General features: G+C 51.4%; 3 protein-coding genes across 4 annotated transcripts in view; 1 reads left to right on the top strand and 2 right to left on the bottom strand.

Moving 5' to 3' along the window:
• Nucleotides 1-511: 511 nt before the first annotated feature.
• Nucleotides 512-13,964, bottom strand: PFDN5 (prefoldin subunit 5). Its single transcript, XM_078619181.1, has 6 exons — nt 13,827-13,964; nt 5,924-6,026; nt 5,372-5,403; nt 4,792-4,866; nt 2,321-2,426; nt 512-1,881 (listed from the first exon to the last, which is right to left on the bottom strand). The coding sequence occupies exons 1-6, from the start codon at nt 13,890-13,892 to the stop codon at nt 1,802-1,804; spliced, it is 462 nt and encodes a 153-aa protein (XP_078475307.1). The 5' UTR covers nt 13,893-13,964; the 3' UTR covers nt 512-1,801.
• Nucleotides 13,965-14,821: 857 nt separating this feature from the next.
• Nucleotides 14,822-19,753, bottom strand: LOC144736687 (3-oxoacyl-[acyl-carrier-protein] synthase, mitochondrial-like). The gene is made up of 2 exons (XM_078619284.1): nt 17,658-19,753; nt 14,822-16,583 (listed from the first exon to the last, which is right to left on the bottom strand). Exons 1-2 carry the CDS (start codon nt 18,785-18,787, stop codon nt 16,142-16,144), a joined length of 1,572 nt encoding a protein of 523 aa, XP_078475410.1. The 5' UTR covers nt 18,788-19,753; the 3' UTR covers nt 14,822-16,141.
• Nucleotides 19,754-20,406: 653 nt separating this feature from the next.
• LOC144736688 (DNA topoisomerase 2-alpha-like) overlaps nt 20,407-22,985 on the top strand; it is a 56,496-nt gene continuing 53,917 nt past the window's right edge. For both annotated transcript variants that reach the window (XM_078619286.1, XM_078619285.1), the window contains exon 1: nt 20,407-21,202. In XM_078619286.1, coding sequence (XP_078475412.1) covers nt 21,164-21,202 — 39 coding nt within the window. In that variant the 5' untranslated portion in view covers nt 20,407-21,163. The remainder of the gene's footprint in view (nt 21,203-22,985) is intronic.

Genomic DNA, 22,985 nt, shown 5'->3' with positions numbered 1-22,985 from the left:
TCTCTCTCTGCCGAAGCCCTCTCTGGCATCTCCGGCTCTTGAACCGAATGGCCGCTGCCATCGTGCGCTACGAGCAAATAGAACCGCACAGAGACAACAAAAAAACCCGGCACAGCCGATTTGATTCGTCACTTTACTTGGTGAAACTCCAGGCCCGAGAAGAGTCCGCGGGCGAGAGCACAAATCGTCACCGCCCACGGCAGAACGACTTCAGCACAGGACGAGATGTTATTCGTCGTACGGCGTAAGAGTGCCACTCAATGTGCGACACGGAAAAGTGAAGCCTCCGTTTCCCGGGATTTCCTCCCTCCTCTCGACGCGTGACTCTCGGTGTGAAAGTCGGCGGCCGAGAACCTAGATCGACTCTGTTCACACACTTCCAGGCTGCTCACGATTCCTTCGCAACGCTCTGTTCGGCTCTCGTCGAGCACCCGGCAAACACCGCGGGGTTTGTCTCTAAACTCGCAGCGGCTGCGGCGCCACAGGCAGAAGAACACCAGCACACGCGACCTTGCAGGCAACAAACTTTATTTTTTTAGCGGCACAATAATACGGTCAACGGTCGTTCCATTGTATGAGGACTCGTTTCGCACACGGCTATGACATAATCCGCTGTTGTTGGCCACACAAACTGAAGCCGCTCGATTTGACCCGACCCCTCAGGTGGCACCAACTTCACAAGTTGTTCAACGCCAGCTCTGAGCTCACGGACGAGACGGAAACGTGGCGCCGTGCCCACAATCGCGACGACGTCCGTGGCTGTGCCGCATCGTGCAGCGCCCCCTGCTGGAGACAAAAGCTCGCCCAGAAGTTACCTCGGTAGCGGTTCCACGACCGTCGGCTTTGGCTGGCGGGGCCCCTTCTCTCGTAACGCGTCACGCCGACGAGACGATCCATCTGGTTATTTTCACCAGGTAAAGCCCCACTGAGCTGCTAAGCAGCTCTTTTGCAGAATTCACCTGACCGCAGATGATAGCTCAACCAAGTGGCTTATCATCGTGTGGAAATTTATAGCGGCCAAATACTCTCAACGCGTGATGTTCATTCGAAATGTGGAGGGGAAAAACCGGGGGACTCGGAGGGAAATCCAGGCGACCACGGGGAGAACACGCAAGCTCCAAATATACAGCAGCAGGCGTCAGGGTCTGGATCGAACCCACGACCTCCTGTATACTAGGCGAGGTGGTTAACATCTCGCCACCGGCAGCGCAACGGCTCCACTGCCTTATAAGGGCTTCCTCCAATCAGCGTCAGGCCACGGCGATTATTTAACCGCGCGTCACCACGCCGCTCGGCGGCGGGTTAGCGACCGGGAAGCCGACGCGGAAAACCTGGTTCCGTCCGCAGTGTGCGCCGACGTTACCGGGAAGCGAACCGGATGACACGGTCAGAGGTCGGCCGCGTGGTGCGAGCCGCACGCCGCTGATCGGGGACCGAACCCGTGGCTGAGCGGCAGGCGGAACGAACGTTGGTGAAATAAAAATGAAAACCCGCGCGAGAGAGAGAAATGTTTGCGTGCGATGCCCGGCGTGGGGAGACGGCGAGCGGTCATCAGAGCGGGGCGTGAACACGCCGGCATTAAATAATTGGGGGAGCGGAGGGGGGTGGCAGGGGTGGGGGGGGGGGTGCAGAGGGGTCAGGAGGGGTCAGAAGAAGTCAAGACAGGTCAGGGGACAATCAGGTGGGGCAAGAACGGGTCAGGAGAAGTCAGGAAGAGGTCGTCATTCAGAGTGAGGAGAGGCCGGGAAAGGTTCCGGAGATGCCAGGAGGGGAGGGGATGGGTGAGCCGCGCACGGTGGGGTCATGCCTTGGACGCGCTCGGCTGCTGCTGCATGGCCTGCAGCTGCTGCTGGACTCTCGCGTTGAATGTTTCGGTCACAGCTGTGGGAGAACAGAGATCACCAACACCACCGCCGTTACACCACCGATGCACACGCCACATTCGCTGCGATGATACTGAAGGTGATGATGACGATGATGGTGCCGATGGCGTTGATATTAGTGGCAGTGATGATGGTGCTGATGATGATGGTATATTGACGTCACCGATGATCGTAACTGACGGTGTTGTGACAGTGATGACATTGCTGAAGCTGGCGCTGATGTTGTTGACATGAGCGACAGTGAGGATAGTGCTGATGCCAACGATGGAGCGAATGGTGACGACGACGACGCTGATGGTATTTGATGTGAACGATTGGGATGATGGTGATGAACGTGATGATGGCGTTCATGTTGGCGATAGCGATATTGCTGCTGCTGCTGCTGACGGTGGTGCTGGTGCTGATGGTGCCGATGGTGCCGATGGTCGCTCGCTCACCCTGCTTCAGCGAAAACTTCTCCTGCAACACCGGCTGGATCTTCTCAATCTGCTTGGTGAGGAAGTCGATCTTCCGCTGGAAGAACTCCTTGGCCTCCTCCACGGTCTGGGAATCGTCAGTGACACGTGCCTCCACTTCAGAACCGCGAGAGTCGGAGGGCACGACTGGCGTCACTCGACCAGCATGCGAGTGTGGATTCACACAAGTGTGGATTCACACAAGTGTGGATTCACACAAGTGTGGATTCACACAAGTGTGGATTCACACAAGTGTGGATTCACACAAGTGTGGATTCACACAAGTGTGGATTCACACAAGTGTGGATTCACACAAGTGTGGATTCACACAAGTGTGGATTCACACAAGTGTGGATTCACACAAGTGTGGATTCACACAAGTGTGGATTCACACAAGTGTGGATTCACACAAGTGTGGATTCACACAAGTGTGGATTCACACAAGTGTGGATTCACACAAGTGTGGATTCACACAAGTGTGGATTCACACAAGTGTGGATTCACACAAGTGTGATCCCCCCCCCCCCCCCGCTTACGCACAACTGGTATTCTCCGGGGCACTCCAGTTTCCCTCCACAATGTCCCCGTTGAGTTTTGTTGTCCTGCCCCCCTACACCGTCGTTTAGCACGGTTGGCAATGTAAGGTGCGAAAGAAGTTCAACATACATCAGTACATATGTAGGACTTGAGTTATAGCGCGCCACGCATTCTCTTTTACTGTTGCTATGCCAGCGAGCAGAGTACAGTGGGGTGTATGTGAGGACACGGTTGTTGTTGTGGCATTAGGTGAGAGGGTCGTTAAGTGTTGAGACAGGTGTTCGGGGTAGCCGGGGGAACATGCCAGCGATTGGCTAAGAGGGTAATTGGTTATTAGCTGGCGTCACTCTGGCGGCAATAACAAGGTCACGTGAGACCGGGGGCCAGGGGGCGAGTAATAAGCGGGGGGTTGAGATAATTAATAGGTATTAATTGGTACGGGGATATAAGCCACAGCGCGACGGAGAGAGGGGCTTCTTGTCTTGGTCGGCGTCTTGGATGGAGCTGCAGCGACGGTGCCCGGGGAATCGCAGAGCAGGCGGTGACGGTAGTAGAGCAGAGAAAGAGTGGGTTAGCGGCGACAGACGGAGTAGAGTATAGAGAGACAGTGATAGCGAGAATGCAGTGTGCGAACAGGGGTAGCCATGCATCTGAAGGATGCAGTGTAGAATAGCAGTGGAGTCGACAAACCTAGCGAGAGAGAGAGGCGGAGGAGACGCGGCGCGGCGAGAGAGACGCGGAGCGACGCGGAGCGGAGTGAGGGCACGGAGTGACGCGGAGCGGAGGTGGACTCTTAAGCGGAAAATAAAGAGAACAGAAAGACAGCGGAGTACGAGTCCTACACATACATACACACAACATGGGACCTTTCCTGCCAATATCAGAGCATAAGAATAAGTTTTACCCTTTCTGGAAATAAAACAGGTGGTGAACATGCAAAAAACCATGCTCTAGTAATGTATGCATTGTTTTTTAAACTGATTGGTCTACACCAAAGACAGCCTTTTGGCGTCCTCTGGTCTGATACTGATTGAGACTAGGCCCTGATACATACACAAGCAGACACAATCCCCGATGGGGCCACACACACGCGAAGCTTTGCAGGCCTTCACGGACAACAGGATAAAAGAATACAGTCAAGGTGAACAGACCATCGTGGCAAACGCTTTTCGATGCCGTGGACACACCGCCATTGCTTCCTTCCTCCTGCCTAATCCTCTAGTGCTCACCCGACTCTCCAGAATTTGCTCCAGAGTTTTATCGTGACCACCCCTGCACACGTGTCCCACCCATCACAACCTCCTCCTCATCATTATGAGGCCTCCTCTGCCAGTACCAAGATATACTAATAGGGGGTTTCCCCTTTTTTCTGGCAACAAAACTGACACCTTTTGCAAGGAATAATGTTAACATTAACCACAATACTTGCAGTCACAATACTTGCAGTCTCATACGGACGCCTTTTGGCGTCATCTGGTCGAACACCATATGAGACTAGGCTCTAAGAAAAGCTGTCTCTGGTGTGGACTAATCAGTTTCAAGGACAATGCATAAATTATCAGAGTATTGTTTTTATGTTTGCATTTGACTGCAAGTATTGTGGTTAATGTAAGCATGATTCCTTGCAAAAGGTGTCAGTTTTGTTGCCAGAAAAAAGGGGAAAACCCCTATTAGTAACCTCCTCCTCCTCCTCTTTCCAATTACATCCACAACGCCTTACTACCACGCACTATTCCCAACCTCGAAGTTGATTACCCCATCCCACATTTACATTCTCCGCATGCCGCATGATCAAACTCTCCACGTACTGTGCCAAGGCGTTAAACGTCCCGTCGAGTTGCCGAGCACTAAAGCCCAGCGGGCTGGGCGACACTTTGGGATAAGACGGTGATGGACAAGAGGCAAGGGAGACCCACCTTCTCCACGTAGTAGCCCGTGCCGATGTCCACCATCACGTGCTCCACATCGTTCAGATGCCCCGGCACGTACATCTGCTGTGCGGTTAAGGGTCACGGTGTGCAGCCAAACCAAAAAGACGCAACACAACCACCACCACCCATCACCAGCAACAACAAAACGCAATCACACCACCACCATAACCACCACCACCAGACAGCAACAACCAGCAGTAGCAACATAACCACTGCCAGAGACCACAACACAATACCATCACTGCCAGACACAACCACCACCGGAAACAGCAACTCAGTCACCACCACAACCAGACAGAACCACACAAAACCAACACCAGGCACAACAACCACCACCAGCAACAAAACACAACCAGACAACCACACCAAACAAACAACATGACGCAACCACCAGCGGCAACAAAACACACCCACCAGACGACCGCCACCGCTGGACACCACCACCACCACACAATACCATCAAAACCACCGCCAACAAAACGTAACCACCGCCGTCGCCGCCAGATGACCACCACCACCACCACCACGAGCCAGGGTGCAGGGGAGATGTCGAGGCCAAGGATACGGAGCTTGTGAGCGGCACCAGCAATTCTTTTCCTGCAACAAAATAAACCAACGGGTGAGCGGTCATGCCGCACGGGAAGTAGTCAGATTAGCACGGCCGGGTAGGTGCGGTGCGAACATAAACACATGCACGCGTACGGACACGGCGGCACGGGAAGGACGAGTCGACTTCTGACGACGCTCCTGACGCAGGCGCCAAAGTGGACGCCGGAGAGAAACCGCACGCCGGCCGTTCGTTTGGCAGAAGAAGCGCCGTCTCACAGGCGGAAAGTCTTTCAACGATTTAGTGACCCCCCCCCACCGCCGGCCCCCCACCAGCCAACACGCGCAGCTCCATGGCCTCCCATATGTTAGCCACTCCCCCCCCCACCCCCAGGTTGTAACTTTGCTGACCCGTCCCTACTGGACATCAGTGACGAAAGAGCTTCATAGCTCATTGGATTCCTCCTCCAGTCTAAATAAGGATCCCGATTCTCCCATCCCTCACGACGCGCCAAGGCGGGCAGCGTGTTGTTTATTGTTGGAGTGTAAACCGTGTGACCTTGACACGCACCTGCATTGTCTTTATTGAGCTTGCTGAGGCATTCCTTGGACTCCACGAACTTGGTCTGAGCCACCTTCAGCTGCTGCACCGACGTGGAAAGGAAATCCAACTCCTGCGATGCGGGTGACGGAGAGAGAAAGGGGCGCGTGTCAGGGCGCCATGCGACAACCGATCCATACCGCTGGCCGAGGGCTTCCACTCGTGTGGATAGACACACACTCTCGCGTGGACGGACACACACTCACGTGGATACACACACACACTTGCGGTGACACACACGTGTGGACACACACTCACTTGCACAAACTCGCGAGGATACACACTCGTGTGGACACACACACACATATACTCGCCAATACGGGCAGTCCCCGGGTTACTAAAGACCCCATAAATCATGTTAAAACAAATTAAAATATGCGTAAATGTTTGCATTCATTACACAAGCATAAATAGTGTAGCGTGGTGAGGTTGCGGATGAATACCGCAGAGTGAGGCGTAAGGCGGGCCGCCTTACGTACTCGCTAAACTGCCACCTCCACGGAGCCCGAGCTTTACTAGGATTAAGTTAAATAGGTTTTTTGTAGTGTTACATAATTCTTTTCCTTTTGAGCATTACGTAATTGTTTGTTTTCTATGCTTAGAACTTATTTTTTTCCCATGTTTTCTTCATTTTAAGTTTATTTCATGAGTTATTTACTGTATGTACTATGTGTATATGTGTGTATCTGCGTGCATGTGTGTATGTGTATATATATGGCTTTATTGACCTGGTCAAGGCCTATGATACCATCAGTAGGCCTGGGCTCTGGGTTGTTCTTTGTGCTTTCGGAGTCCCTGACTCTCTGTAGTTCGAGAAGCCTTCGATTGTTGTACCGGAGGAATTTCCATCTGGTACAGATACAATGGGAGGCTGATCGATGTCCGGGTGCGGTCAAGGGATGACTCTCTATTGGTCAACCATGTTATGTATGCTGATGATCTGCTAATTGCTGCTCACTCAGAGGAGGAGTTGGAGGCGCTGCTGTTGAACCTGGAGCGTGCTACTAAGAGGTGGGGCCTTACTATCAGCCCCACCAAAACGAAGCACCTGCCTGGGTATTTTGTACCATCGGACACTCCAACCCCACAACTCCGAATCGGTGATGGGGCAGTTGTGGAGAGAGTGGAGAGCTTCCCATACCTGGGAAGTGTGCTCATGAGCGGTTTCGATTTGACAGCAGAGGTCTCACTCCAAATCAGTCGAGCGGCATTATCTTTTCATCGGTTGCGTAACGCTGTGTGGAAGCTACCTGGTCTGTCGCTCCACACGAAGCTTCAGGTCTTCTCGGCCACAGTCATGCCCTCCCTTCTCTACGCTTGCAAAACGTGGACCCCCCTAATGGAACATCTTCGCCGGTTAGAAACATTTAGGATGGCCTGCCTACGATCCATCCTTGGTTTTACTAGGCTGGATTGTGCGAGGAGCTCACAAATCCTTGAAAGATCTGGACAAAGTCCCATCGATGAGCTCCTCCAGCAGGCAAGGCTGTGTTGGCTGGGTCATGTAGCCCGCATGCCCAGCCACCGAATGCCTAAAGAGCTTTTGTTCGGCCGGATGGAGGGGGCTGAACGGGTGTGGGCACGGGCTAGAGAAGAGATGGAGTGATGTGGTACAGGAGGACGTGGAGCTGAGTGGACTTGCCGTAGACTGGTACCAGCGGTGTCAAGATCAGCCTCTGTGAAGGAGGCTCGTGAAGGACGCTACTGGGCAGTTGGAGGCAGTCGCCCTCCAGCAACAACGGAGGGCGGAGGAGCGACGTTCAACAACGAGCGGAGCGCCGGGTGGCTAAAGCACAGCAAGTTGGCACAGTAGGGGGCACAGGTGGTGCATCGACCAGTCATCTCAGTCAGTCGACCCGTGGCACCTGGGTCTGCCCCGTGACCTCCTGCCAGCGGGCGTTGGACACTTCAATTGGCCTCAACGTGCACATAGCCTGGCACAAGCGCTGTGGGGACCTCACCGCCACTTAGTAGAGAATGGCGGTTGTTGTTGTTATCCGTGTGTATGTGTGTGAGTATGTGAAGTCTAGGCCTAGCCTAATGCACGGTAACTAACATTCGGAACTACAGTAGAACCTCGGAGATCGAACGCCCCAGAACTCGAACAATTCGGTGATCGAACAAAATTTTGAACAAATTTTTGCCCCGGATATCGAATCAAAATTCGGAGGTCGAACAACTTGAAAGAACCTGTTTGGATACAGTACATACTCCATTATTCCAATTATGGGTAGTGTTAGTGTCGATATTCGATTAAATCAAATAATCAAAGTGCCGAGTGTATGTACAGGCAGCGATACAGGCAGCAATACAAAACGCGATGCGGTAGAGAGAAGACGGTAGGGGAGGCACAACTATTTCCGGCTATGGGATTCTGTCGTTGATTTTGGGGGGAAATTGATTTTAGGGGGAAATTGTTCAGTTTCCGACATGCGGAAAATTCGGGTTAGGGATCGTTCTCAGGAACTGTAACCCTTCCGTAACCCGGGGACTGCCTGTATATTTACTCTTACAGACTCGATCACCCACACACTCATTCAACGGAGGAATAGCAAACCTACACGAACTCTCTCTCTACTGAAGCAAACCTACACCAACTCTCTCTCTACCGAAGCAAACCTACACGAACTCTGTCTCTACCGAAGCCGTGGCTACCAGACCTCGACATGGGTATTTAGCTCCTGAATCGCACTTCTGCCATCCTAAGCAAGAATAGAGTCGAATCTACCAACAAAGATCCCCGTGTTGTTAGCGACCTCCTATTAAGGGCCGGCACAGCACACGAGGGGGTTGGGTGGCCAGCACCACGCCCGGCCGCCTTTGTCTCCCCTAGTGACGATGTTTACACACCGTACCAGGTACTCATTTGAGGTTGAATTGACCTAGGGAAGGCCCAGGACCGGTTCCGATAATCGTCACTGGAGTCGGTGGCCGTGAGCGGGAATCGAACTCGGGTCTTCGAGATCGTAGCAACGCAACGCGCTAACGGCTACACGACCACCGCTCGCCACCACCAACTCTAAATCACAATATTTATTTACACCGTAGGAATCCGATGAGCTATAAACCTCATCTTCTTGGTTCTTTCGGTAAAGTCACGTAGAAGGGAAGTAATAAAATAATAAAAAAATATATAATAAAAATAATAAAGTGTCTCACACTGCCAAGCTAGGAGCTTATATATAAGCTCCTAGCTTGGCAGTGTCTCATTCTTCACCTGAAGACGGCTGCTTGCGTTGTAGCCGAAACGTCGTGAGAATTGTTTTATTATGTTTTATTTTTATTATTTTATTACTTCCCTTCTACGTGACTTTACCGAAAGAACCAAGAAGATGAATCCCTGCAGTCACGAAAGCTTTAAATAGAGCTATAAAGCTCTTTCCCACACATGTCCAGTAGGGGCACGGGCTAAGAACGTTACAACAGTGTCGTTGAAGCACGATCCTTGTGTGGTGGCACCACGGCAGGGAGCTGTGGGGAGGGGGGGGGATGGGACTCCCGACTCGGGTGGGCAGCCACGGGGCTGTGAGTTGGGGCAATGGAGGGAGTTGGAGGGTCGCGATACAAAGGGGTGAAGTAGCAGCTGCAAGGCGGTTCAGCCTGGAGGGGAAAGGGAGTGGCTGGGTTGTGAGAGCTCCATAGAAAGTTACAGGATAAATGAGTATATGAGTGTAATGAACAAGTTACCTATTCATACGAGTTTTGTTGTTGTTAGATCATGTAAATAAATGTGTTGTTAAAATCTGCCACCACCCGACACAGCCAACTAGTAAGGGTTGTCACGTAAACAGAACGTGGCCAATTCGTCACTAGTACAGCACTAGTGTGTAGTGTATAGTGTAGTGTATAGTGTAGTATACTAGTACAGCACTCGTGTGTAGTGTATAGTGTAGTATACTAGTACAGCACTCGTGTGTAGTGTAAAGTGTAGTATACTAGTACAGCACTAGTGTGTAGTGTATAGTGTAGTATACTAGTACAGCACTAGTGTGTAGTGTAAAGTGTAGTATACTAGTACAGCACTCGTGTGTAGTGTATAGTGTAGTGTATAGTGTAGTATACTAGTACAGCACTAGTGTGTAGTGTAAAGTGTAGTATACTAGTACAGCACTAGTGTGTAGTGTATAGTGTAGTATACTAGTACAGCACTCGTGTGTAGTGTATAGTGTAGTGTATAGTGTAGTATACTAGTACAGCACTCGTGTGTAGTGTATAGTGTAGTGTATAGTGTAGTATACTAGTACAGCACTAGTGTGTAGTGTAAAGTGTAGTATACTAGTACAGCACTAGTGTGTAGTGTATAGTGTAGTATACTAGTACAGCACTAGTGTATAGTAGTGTAGTGTAAAGTGTAGTATACTAGTACAGCACTAGTGTGTAGTGTAAAGTGTAGTATACTAGTACAGCACTAGTGTGTAGTGTATAGTGTAGTATACTAGTACAGCACTAGTGTATAGTAGTGTAGTGTAAAGTGTAGTATACTAGTACAGCACTAGTGTGTAGTGTATAGTGTAGTGTATAGTGTAGTATACTAGTACAGCACTCGTGTGTAGTGTATAGTGTAGTATAATAGTACAGTACTAGTGTGTAGTGTATAGTGTAGTATACTAGTACAGCACTCGTGTATAGTGTATAGTGTAGTATAATAGTACAGCACTAGTGTGTAGTGTATAGTGTAGTATACTAGTACAGCACTAGTGTGTAGTGTATAGTGTAGTATACTAGTACAGCACTCGTGTGTAGTGCATAGTGTAGTATAATAGTACAGCACTAGTGTGTAGTGTAAAGTGTAGTATACTAGTACAGCACTAGTGTGTAGTGTATAGTGTAGTATACTAGTACAGCACTAGTGTATAGTAGTGTAGTGTAAAGTGTAGTATACTAGTACAGCACTAGTGTGTAGTGTATAGTGTAGTATACTAGTACAGCACTAGTGTGTAGTGTAAAGTGTAGTATACTAGTACAGCACTAGTGTGTAGTGTATAGTGTAGTGTATAGTGTAGTATACTAGTACAGCACTCGTGTGTAGTGTATAGTGTAGTATACTAGTACAGCACTCGTGTGTAGTGCATAGTGTAGTATAATAGTACAGCACTCGTGTGTAGTGTATAGTGTAGTATAATAGTACAGCACTAGTGTGTAGTGTATAGTGTAGTATACTAGTACAGCACTCGTGTGTAGTGTATAGTGTAGTATAATAGTACAGCACTAGTGTGTAGTGTATAGTGTAGTATACTAGTACAGCACTAGTGTGTAGTGTATAGTGTAGTATACTAGTACAGCACTCGTGTGTAGTGTATAGTGTAGTATACTAGTACAGCACTAGTGTGTAGTGTATAGTGTAGTATACTAGTACAGCACTAGTGTGTAGTGTAAAGTGTAGTATACTAGTACAGCACTAGTGTGTAGTGTATAGTGTAGTGTATAGTGTAGTATACTAGTACAGCACCCGTGTGTAGTGTATAGTGTAGTATAATAGTACAGCACTAGTGTGTAGCGTATAGTGTAGTATACTAGTACAGCACTAGTGTGTAGTGTATAGTGTAGTATAATAGTACAGTACTAGTGTGTAGTGTATAGTGTAGTATACTAGTACAGCACTCGTGTGTAGTGTATAGTGTAGTATAATAGTACAGCACTAGTGTGTAGTGTATAGTGTAGTATACTAGTACAGCACTAGTGTGTAGTGTATAGTGTAGTATACTAGTACAGCACTCGTGTGTAGTGCATAGTGTAGTATAATAGTATAGCACTCGTGTGTAGTGTATAGTGTAGTATAATAGTACAGCACTAGTGTGTAGTGTATAGTGTAGTATAATAGTACAGCACTAGTGTGTAGTGTATAGTGTAGTATACTAGTACAGCACTCGTGTGTAGTGTATAGTGTAGTATAATAGTACAGCACTAGTGTGTAGTGTATAGTGTAGTATACTAGTACAGCACTCGTGTGTAGTGTATAGTGTAGTATACTAGTACAGCACTCGTGTGTAGTGTATAGTGTAGTATAATAGTACAGCACTAGTGTGTAGTGTATAGTGTAGTATACTAGTACAGCACTCGTGTGTAGTGTATAGTGTAGTATAATAGTACAGCACTAGTGTGTAGTGTATAGTGTAGTATACTAGTACAGCACTAGTGTGTAGTGTAAAGTGTAGTATACTAGTACAGCACTAGTGTGTAGTGTATAGTGTAGTGTATAGTGTAGTATACTAGTACAGCACCCGTGTGTAGTGTATAGTGTAGTATAATAGTACAGCACTAGTGTGTAGTGTATAGTGTAGTATACTAGTACAGCACTAGTGTGTAGTGTATAGTGTAGTATAATAGTACAGTACTAGTGTGTAGTGTATAGTGTAGTATACTAGTACAGCACTCGTGTGTAGTGTATAGTGTAGTATAATAGTACAGCACTAGTGTGTAGTGTATAGTGTAGTATACTAGTACAGCACTAGTGTGTAGTGTATAGTGTAGTATACTAGTACAGCACTCGTGTGTAGTGCATAGTGTAGTATAATAGTATAGCACTCGTGTGTAGTGTATAGTGTAGTATAATAGTACAGCACTAGTGTGTAGTGTATAGTGTAGTATAATAGTACAGCACTAGTGTGTAGTGTATAGTGTAGTATACTAGTACAGCACTCGTGTGTAGTGTATAGTGTAGTATAATAGTACAGCACTAGTGTGTAGTGTATAGTGTAGTATACTAGTACAGCACTCGTGTGTAGTGTATAGTGTAGTATACTAGTACAGCACTCGTGTGTAGTGTATAGTGTAGTATAATAGTACAGCACTAGTGTGTAGTGTATAGTGTAGTATACTAGTACAGCACTCGTGTGTAGTGTATAGTGTAGTATAATAGTACAGCACTAGTGTGTAGTGTATAGTGTAGTATAATAGTACAGCACTCGTGTGTAGTGTATAGTGTAGTATACTAGTACAGCACTCGTGTGTAGTGTATAGTGTAGTATACTAGTACAGCACTCGTGTGTAGTGTATAGTGTAGTATACTAGTACAGCACTCGTGTGTAGTGTATAGTGTAGTATACTAGTACAGCACTCGTATGTAGTGTATAGTGTAGTGTATAGTGTAGTATAGTATACTAGTACAGCACACCGGTTGTGTTGGAGAGCCAAGCCACGACATTAACAATCTGAGTGTACGACGTTTCGCCAGTAATTACAACCAGCTTCATCAGGCGACAGCCATATTTGGGTGGTGGCGGGTTTTAGCGACACATTTATATATTTACACGATCTAACCCCAAAAAACCTCTTATGGGTATTGTTCGCGAAAGCCAGCGTGTTAATGTTACCTATTGTTACAACAACAAACATTACAAGAACACGATACAGTGCCGGGCACAAGCTAAACCAGTCACCCAACACACAAACAAACAGCACGAAGCCACCGCCGCCGTGCTGCCAGGCGAAGCCCACCCCGAGGTATCAACGTCGTCTCTTCAGAAGCCACCTGGCGACCACCAATGATCGCCGCTCTACAAAGTGTCTCCCGTCACGTGGAGACATTCACAGCAGCAGAAGCAGCAGCAACACAACACGCAATCATCTGAGGGCGTGCTTCGCTCCCACGCGGTGCTGGGCCCTTGTCAATCAAAGCGCCGCAGGAACGAGAGCCCCGGGCCCCGAGAACAACCGCGGAGCGAGCTGAGCGAGCTTCCCATTCGCCTCCAGCCCCGCATTTCGCACTGCAGCCCTCCAGAATGAACCCTAAGAAACCGCCGCCATGACAGGTTCACTCACGGCCATCACCCCCAGCCACCCCGCGGCGCGGTTACCCCCCCGCCACCAGCCCCGTTTGTGGGGGGGGGGGGTCCCCTCGTTGCCGCCCCAGCCCCCGAAGGCGGCCCGCTACCTGCTCCAGCTGCGTCCTCAGCGCCTCCAGCTGCTGCAGCGGGAGCTGTCCCAGCGACACCGCCATCTCCACTACGGCCTGGGTCCGAGTTCGTTGGGGGGGAAGTCTCGACGCCGTGACGTCACCGCTTCGGCTGTGACGTCACTCGCAAGGAAGGCGTTGACGTAAAACGGCGTCATGACGTCATCGCGCAGAGTTGGTGGTCACGTGCGGCGGCGATGAACGTTGACGGGGGGGGGGCATGCGGCGTGGTGACGTCAGGATTAAACGTGGTGACGTTGAACGGCGAATTTGCTCAGTCGGCGTGGTGACGTTGGTGTTCAACGCCGTCATGTCATTCAGGAGGCGAAGGCGGGTGACGTGCAGCGTGGTGACGTCGGAGCTAAACGCGTTGACGTCACGAATCCAAGGCGGATTCTCCCCCTCCCCCATGAGGCGTAGTATCTACGGAAGCCGGGATGGTTTATTTAGCGAAATTTATTTTAAAAAACGCTTTTATATGACAGTACAGTAATTTAATTTAGATTTAAAGCTTTCGTGACTGCAGGGATCAATGTGCTTGGTTCTTTCGGTAAAGTCACTTTGAAGGGACATAATAAAATAATACAAATATTTTTCCCTTCTACGTGACTTTACCGAAAGAACGAAGAATAGTAATTTAATTTTCAAGTTTTTTTAAAAATAATAAAACATTATAAACGCACTTGCACGAATTGTTCCACTTTTTGTTTGTTTAGTTTGTTGTCCTTCCCCCCGCACCTCCGATCAGCGCGGTTGACGGTGTATGGTGGATAAAAAGTTCAACATCGAGCAGGCCCATAGACACAGAGCACGAACTTAAAGCCATCGTCTCCGGAGGTCATCAAATAAGGACAGTGGATGACCCGCGCAGTGACTGGCCCTCGCCATAGGAATGTGGAATATCCACCATTATCGCTGCGTTCACTCGGCACGCAAACGATTTGAACTTCGACAAATGACCCTCAGGACGCTGATGATAATTTGCACAAGTCAACTTGGCTTTTTTTATTTACATTATTCACAAGCTCCGAAAAAAACTCTTCTGGGTTGTACAAATTTACACTGCTTATATACAAATCTTCTTACAATAATGACACCGTGAACGAATGTCTGAGCACATGTGCTAAGAAGGGCTATTGCCCAAAACGTCAAGCATTATACTTATTTCTTTAACTTTTAAGGCCGTGTGTTTTGACACATTTGTTGAGTTTCTTTCATGATAAATGGAAAGAGACAAACATCCCAAAGCAGGAAAACCTCCTTTAAAAAAAGTCTCCACAATTTCGTGAAACTTTTCTGTCACCTTATAAATCTCAACATTCATCCTACAAAGTTCATTCACCAGGGAGAAACACAAACAAATAGACAAAAAAATATATTTGCCCGTATTGAAACGGCTGTACGCCGTATGAACCTGAAAACATCCTGTACAAGAATACGGATAAGGGGCCGTCCATAAATGACGTCACGCACCTGGGGGTGGGGGGGGGTCAGACATTTGTGACGATGTGTGACGAGGGGGGGGGGGGTGTTTGAGAAATGTGACGTCACATCAAAATGCGCAACTTTAAATAAATATAGACAACACGTTCTACTTAATTAAATAGACTTTTAATGTTTTCTCCAAAAACATCAGAGTGCAGCGCCACATTAAATACGCACTACAATGGCAAAAGTATTTTTTTTTGGGGGGGGGGCAGAGCTTTGTGACGTCATATTTGAGGGGGGTCTGACTTTTTGTGATGCCGTGTGACGACGGGGGGGGGGGGGTCAAAAATCGTTCAAAATGTCATTTATGGACGGCTGTTTGGGTTGCCAGGCATGAGTGATGGGTGTCTCCACCACATCCCCTGTGAAGGTAGTCTCTCATAATTTCACTAAATTACCGACGTGCGCGTCTTCATTCAGACTCATGAGTTTCAACTCCTCACACTCTCTCTGCTCCGGTAGTCATCGTCACGCTTGATGATTGTCATCCACTCATAGTCACCGTTTTTGACTAAAATAAAAATAAAACTTTATTGGCAAATATGTTTGTCACTAATGCCAATAAAGAAATTAACGCCGCTCTTCGACGAAGCCTTCCACCTCCCTGCACCACCACCACTGTCACCAACCATGTTGAACTTCTTTTGCACCGTATGTAGCCAACCGTGCTAATCGGAGGTGCGGCGGAAGGACAAACTAAACACAAAAAGTAGTTCTGAATAAATTAGTTACCGATTTTAGATTTAAAAGTGAATAGCTCCAGCGGCTTCTGAACATCAGCGGGAAGAGCGTCCCAGACAGGCGAATCACACGTCCACACTGCCCAGGCAGAGCGAGGCGTTGGTGCCGCCAAACCCAAACGAGTTGGTCAACGCCACGCGGCGGCGGCGGCAACGGTCATCGTGCGGCCACGGCTGGGAGCGCAGCGGCACGAGGTTGAGGGTGCAGCCCGGCTCCATGCGGTCCAGGTTGGCGGTGGGCGGCAGCTCGGCGCGCGCGCACGCCAGGGCCGCGAAGGCCGCCTCGAGCGCGCCGGCCGCGCCGAGCAGGTGACCGGTGGCGCCCTTCGTCGATGAGATGGCGAGGGCCGGAACGCCGCCAGAGGAGGAGGAGCAGCGAGACCCGAAGAGGCGCTGGATGGCGCAGAGCTCGGCCGCGTCGCCTAGCGGAGTGGACGTGGCGTGAGCGTTGACGTAGCCGACGTCGCCGGGGCTGAGGCCGGCGTCGAGCAGGGCGGCCTCCATGCACCTGCGTGCGCAGTGGAGTGGTGGGAGTTGCGGTGAGAGGAGGTGGCCGAGTGGCCGGTTCACCGCCAGGTCCGACACGTGTCACAGTTAACAGTTCAACTCCACGTGCTACAAGCCGGTTGGACACCCAAGTTAGTTTGTCATTTAAATCATGTGCATGAAGGGAAATTATATCAAAGTAGCCACAGGTCCTCCAAGTGACACAGAGACCAGTTCAACACCATGTGACAGAGTGATGCGTTGAACTCCAGGTCCTGCACGTGATATAGCGAGTAGTTCCATACCAAGTTCTACACGTGACCGATCGCCCGTGTATAGCCTTAGCAGACTGCTGGGGAGAATGCTGTGAGCGAGTAGCACCTATGAAGGCCGGCACGGCACACGAGGGAGTGGGTGGCCAACACCACGTCCGACCGCCTTTGTCTCCCCAGTGGAGATGTTTTGACACACCCCACCAGGTACTCATTTGAGGCCGAGTCGATCTAGTTCAACACTCACTCACCAACACACACATACCCGTCAACCAATACGGTTTGCCCGTATTCTTGTACTGGGAAATTGAGTTTTCAGGACCACAAGGCGTACAGCCGTTTCAATACGGGCAACACAAATCCATATGGCCGAGTGCGTGCATCGACATATCAAGTAAGCAGCGTCAGCATGCAAGATCACGGACAGCAGCATGACCAGTAGCATCATTGACACCAATAATCAAAATGAATACAGAAAACAGTTATTGTTCAGTAACTTAATTCTTGTCTTATTTGTTTGTGTTTCTCGCTTGTGATGGGACTTCGTAGGATGAACGTTGAGATTGACAAGGGCACGTGGTGACCAATAATGTCTGAATTGGTCTGTAATAAGGTAAGGGCACTGATATAGGGGGTTGACAGGTATGTAGTGGCGAGTGTAGTGGTGGCGATTGGCTACTTGTTTCTCCCTTGTGATGACACTTTGTAGGATGAACGTTGAAATGTATAAGGCCACGAGTGACCTGAATTTGTCTGCAATAAGGTAAGGTCGCCGATAAGGGGTTGACAGGTATGGGCACCCACCCACACAGACACAGACCCACCTGTAGGCACCGTCACCATCCTCGCTGGGCGCCGTGATGTGGTTGGCGTCGCCGGACATCCCGTAGCCCATCACCTCGGCCAGGATCCGCGCGCCTCTCCCCATGGCGCGCTCCATCTCCTCCAGCACCACGACGGCGGAGCCCTCGGCGATCACGAAGCCGTCGCGCTCCGGGTGGAAGGGCCGAGAGGCCGCCCCGGGCCTCCCGTTGAAGGCCGTGCTCAGCGAGCGCGCCCGGCAGAACCCGGCCACGGCCAAGGGGGTCACGGCCGCCTCGGCGCCGCCCGCCACCATCACGTCTGCGTCCCCGCGCGCGACGAGGCGAGCCGCGTCGCCCAGGGCGTGCGCTCCCGTGGCGCAGGCCGTGGACACGGAGTGCACGGGGCCCTTGAGGCCGTGCGCGATGCTGATGTGGGCCCCGGGCATGTTGGTGAGGATCCTGGGCACGAAGAAGGGACTCAGCTTGCGGGCTCCCAGCTCACGCAGCGACACGCCGGCGTTCACGATCTCCTCCAGATCGGCCACCCCGACCCCGACGGCCACCCCGGCGCGCAGCCGCTCCTCGGGGCCGCGGGGCCGCCAGCCGCTGTCGTCCAAGGCGAGGCGGGCCGCCGCCAAGGCCATGACGGTGGTGGGGGACAGGTGCCTGGCCTGAGACGCGGGCACGAAGAGGGACGGGTCGAACGTGGCGCTGTCGCCGCCCCCCGTTCCGCGGGGCACCAGGCCGGCTACGCGGGACGGCAGCGACGCGAAGGCCGCGTGGTCGAGCGCCACGGTGGCGGTGTCGCCCCGCAGAAGGCGACGCCACACGGCGTCCGTGCCCACGCCGAGCGGGCAGATCAAGCCGAGGCCCGTGATGACCACGCGGCGGCGAGGCGGCGACGGTAGCGGAGCGGCGCTCGTGCCGGGGCGGGCCGGGGGCGACGACGTTGACGTGAGAGAGGCGGCCGGGAGCTTGAGCAGGCTGCGACAGGCACGCAGGTGGAGGAAGGGCGAGGGGGACATGGTCCACGATGTCGTGGCGAGGAGATGTTCGGGAGTGGGGGGGGGGGGTGCAGCGGGATGAGATGGATGCCGGGGGGCAGGGTCGGCGAGAGAAGGGCAGCGATGGATTAGAGAAGGGCAGTGCATAGAATGGAGCGGGAGAGTGAAGGGCAGCGGAGAGTGAAGGGCAGCGATGAGGAAGGGCAGGGAGAAGGGAAGGCCGAGAGGAGGGAGCTGTCACGCTGCCCTGGTGATGTCCCGGCGCTTGCTCCACGCGTGACCTCGCGCCAGTTAAAGGGCAGCAGAACACGTGCGAGTTAAAGGGCTCTGGGTGTCACCCCCCGCAGCAGAACACGTGCGCGCTTAGACAACACGAGCCTTCTGGTGCAGCACCAACACAACGATGCGACTCGTGCCCTCTCGCCGCCGAATGATTGTTGTTGTTGTTGATTTAGAACGCCGCGTTGAAAGACACCAAGCGACTTCAGAGGCACATGGCCAGCGTGGAAGAGTAGGCCAAAGCACCTCTGAGAGGGCCTCAGAGCTCCCTCCAGTGTAGAGGCCCTTCCGCCAGCAGGAGAATGAGCAAAGCAATTACAGAGCTGCGCCTGCAAAGGGCACCTGGCGATTAATCGATTTAGGCGATAAATCGATTCAGTATTCGGATCGCGATTCGTGCGCGTTGGGATTTTGGTTGATGCTCTTGAGACTGGAATCGATTCCTGTGCTCATAGATGTATGCGCGAGGTTGGTTTAGATTCGTATTAGTACGAAATTACCATTAATCGAGGAATCGAAGTGAGGCCTGCATCGATCATTTTTTACGTGTGGAATCGATAGCGGCTGCATAATTACAATTGATACTGTGAACCATTTTCATGCGAGAACCTTACAGCTTCTATAAATTCTGCACGCCACCGCGAAGCCAATACAAAATAATCGATTACTGAATAGAATTGTGGTATGGATCGAGAACTCGATTCGATAACGAGTCGAATCGCTACAGAGTCGGCTCGCCACAGAGTCGGCGCGCCTGGGTTCCTCATGCTCGCTCCTGATTGGGCGGCAGCGCAGTGCCGATGTGTCACGGATCACGTGGTTCAATGGGGGGTAGGGGAGGAGCCAGTGAGAGTGGGGGGCCCTGGGGGGGAGGAGCCAGTGAGAGTGGGGGGCCCTGGGGGGAGGAGCCAGTGAGAGTGGGGGGTCCTGGGGGGGGGGGGGCAGCGAGAAGGGGGCCCTGGGGGGAGCCAGTGAGAGTGGGGGGCCCTGGGGGGAGGAGCCAGTGAGAGTGGGGGGCCCTGGGGAGAGGAGCCAGTGAGAGTGGGGGGTCCTGGGGGGGGGGCAGCGAGAAGGGGGCCCTGGGGGGAGGAGCCAGTGAGAGTGGGGGGCCCTGGGGGGAGGAGCCAGTGAGAGTGGGGGGCCCTGGGGGGAGGAGCCAGTGAAAGTGGGGGGCCCTGGGGGGGAGGAGCCAGTGAGAGTGGGGGGCCCTGGGGGGGGGAGGAGGAACCAGTGAGAGTGGGGGGCCAATGACGGTGGGGGGGGGGTCAGTGCCGCAGTGCCTCGTGGGTAAACTCATCTCGCACAGCCGAGCCCCACGTGACCTTCCGCGCGCGGACGACCAGCAAGCGGCTCTGCGATTGGCTCCCCAAGCGCGGCGCGCGCATCCAAGCGGCTCTGCGATTGGCTCCCCGAGCGCGGCGCGCGCATCCAAGCGGCTCTGCGATTGGCTCTCCGAGCGCGTCGCGCGCATCCAAGCGGCTCTGCGATTGGCTCCCGCCAGCGGCGCCGCGTCTCAGCCCCGCGCGGCCTCGACTCGGTCCCGCGGATTAAAACAAAAAAATTCTCTCCACCGCCGCCCCCCCCCCACTGCCAAATCAAACACCTCCCCCCCTTCCCCGTCACGTTTATTATTATTTTGTGTACGATTGTAGCTTTTTAAAATTAAACAACTTTCGCTGTTGTAGTATTAGCGCGTGAGGGGGAGGAGGAGGCGGCGGCCCTCGCCTTTGGCCACAGACCCCCCCGGCGACTCCGGCGGCGGCCTCCCGCCTCGCTGGGGCGGCTCTCCCCTCTCCCTCAGCCTCTCATTGCCTCCCTCAGCTTCTCCCCTCAGCCTCTCTCCTCCCCTCAGCCTCTCTCCCCTCTGCCTCTCTCCCCTCTCCCTCAGCCTCCTCACTCAGCCTCTCTCCGCTTTGTTCTCGCCGCGGTTTCGTCGATTGGACGAATCGCGATTACAACTTAAGCCGACCGGGGGGAGAAGAAATTACAAACAACAACAAAATCATAATTATCGCTCGCCGCTGTCGACAAGTCCGCACTGCCTCTTGTGTCGAGAATAAATCAAATCGGCGACGTTTCGGGGCTATGGGCCCTTGGCAGTAGCGCGTCAGACAATAGCGTTGTTTTCGTGGTGGGGGTTTACATTTTTGTTGTTCCCCTCCGTTTCGTCGAGGCTTTAGGTTCGACGCCGTTTGTATTCTTTGTGTAATTATTGTTACGGACGGACGGCCGGCCGCGAGCGAGATGTCCAAGAGCAACGGCGACGCGGGGCTCAAGTGGGTGGTGAGTGTCGGGTCATCGATTTCATCAAATGCCACGGTCGCCGACGAATCGATAAGTGACAAATCGGGTTGTTAATCGATATTCGTTTAACCGTGCAGGGGGTTCAAATGTTGATCAAGTCCGATGTTTGCGACTCGTTACCCAAACTGTGTACCTTGTATATTAAAAAAAGTGTGTGTTGTCAAGACCGTCCCCAACCACCACCTGACGTGAATTCTTACACAATGCCAGTGCTCATATAATGCGAGAATTGTTAAAATCTCCGGTGAGCGGCGTTAGATGCTTGTACACAGCGTCGGGTGGTCGAAGCCTTGACGACACACGCAAATCTGTGTCATGAACGTGGGCCTCAAACAAACATCCATGACGAGTCTGTAATCGATAGTCTCGAATAATCGTTTTTGATCGTAGATCATAGGTCAATCGCCTGCAAAACCCGACTAATGGATAAGCTTTGAGCGACGTTATCTCTATAGATAGTCGATTACTCGATAGCAAGCAGATGCCGAGTAGCTCCTGTCCACTCCTTGAGTATGAATGTGTGTGCCATGGCTGCTGGTTGTTGTATACTGCAATGTGTTTAAGTGTATTGTTGATGTCTCGTCAAAGTGTCTTGTTGTGAGCTGATGCCTCTTGTGTGGCGGTACGAACCCGGCCACCCGAGTTCGATTCCCGCTAACACGGGTGGCGATTATCTAAACCGGTCCTGGGCCTCCACTAGATCGACTCAGCCTCAAAGGAGTACCTGGTGAGGTGTGTAAACATCCACACTTGGGGAGACAAAGGGGGCCGGGCGTGGTGCTGGCCACCCAGCCCATATGTGTACCGTACCGGCCTTCATAGGCGGCCCCAACTCGCTAACACCGCATGCCCCACACGTCTGTCAAGGCCTTTTGTTGTTGTTGTGTAATTGTTCACGTGTAAGTGTGCGCGAGCGACCAATCGCATCCTTGTTTCGTGATACTGCGATCGACTGACTAGGCAAACGATGAGCCGTGGTCAACCTGATTCGATAGCCAGCAGATGTCTGGCGTCATCTGGTCCAACACCAATGGAGACTAGGCTCTAAGAAAAGCTGTCTCGGGTGTGGACCAATCAACTTCAAGGACAGTGCATATCATTATCATCATCAGAGTTGTTTATTTTAGTTTGCATTTTGACTGCTTGTGTTGTGGTTATTGCAAACATGATGCCTTGTTTAAAGGTGTCAGTTTTTGTACCAGTTGAAAGGGTAAAAACCTACTACAATGAAACGAAGGCACCACTTTGTGAGTCTACTGCTGGAAGGCAGTGGCCCCCCGCATGCCACGCCGTGCGGCTTCGTGCGGCTAATTTGACCATAGTTCATAGGCCAACGCTGGACTGTGAATCATGAATGGGCCCTCTCGTCTTCCAAGCATACGGCTAAAAAACTATGGGCTGCGGTTGAAAAGCGTTGCCCTTGATTGCCTCGTTGATTAATTGCAGCACTGGGCTTCCAATGAGCAGGATAATTAAGTAGGATAATTAAACTCGACTTTTTGTTAAAATCAAAATATAATTGAATAAGGTCAGTTGTTGGTTTTTCATTTTCCAAAACGAATTGTTGTTCTGGAGAAGGGTCATTGCCCGAAACGCCTGCTTGTACGTACATATCATTTTAAGGCCGCGGTGTTATGTATGTTGAACTTCTTTTGCACCGTACGTAAGCCAACCGTGGTAATTGGAGGTGCGGTGTATGCATGTTCAACTTCTTTCGCACCGTACGTAGCCAACCGTGCTCATCGGAGGTTTTTTGACAAAT

This window comes from Lampetra planeri, chromosome 62 (assembly GCF_965212315.1).
Source record: "Lampetra planeri chromosome 62, kcLamPlan1.2.h2, whole genome shotgun sequence".
NCBI classification, from domain to species: Eukaryota; Metazoa; Chordata; class Hyperoartia; order Petromyzontiformes; family Petromyzontidae; genus Lampetra; species Lampetra planeri.
The sequence above is the reverse complement of the archived record's forward strand: the minus strand, read 5'-3'. Positions and strand labels throughout refer to the sequence as shown.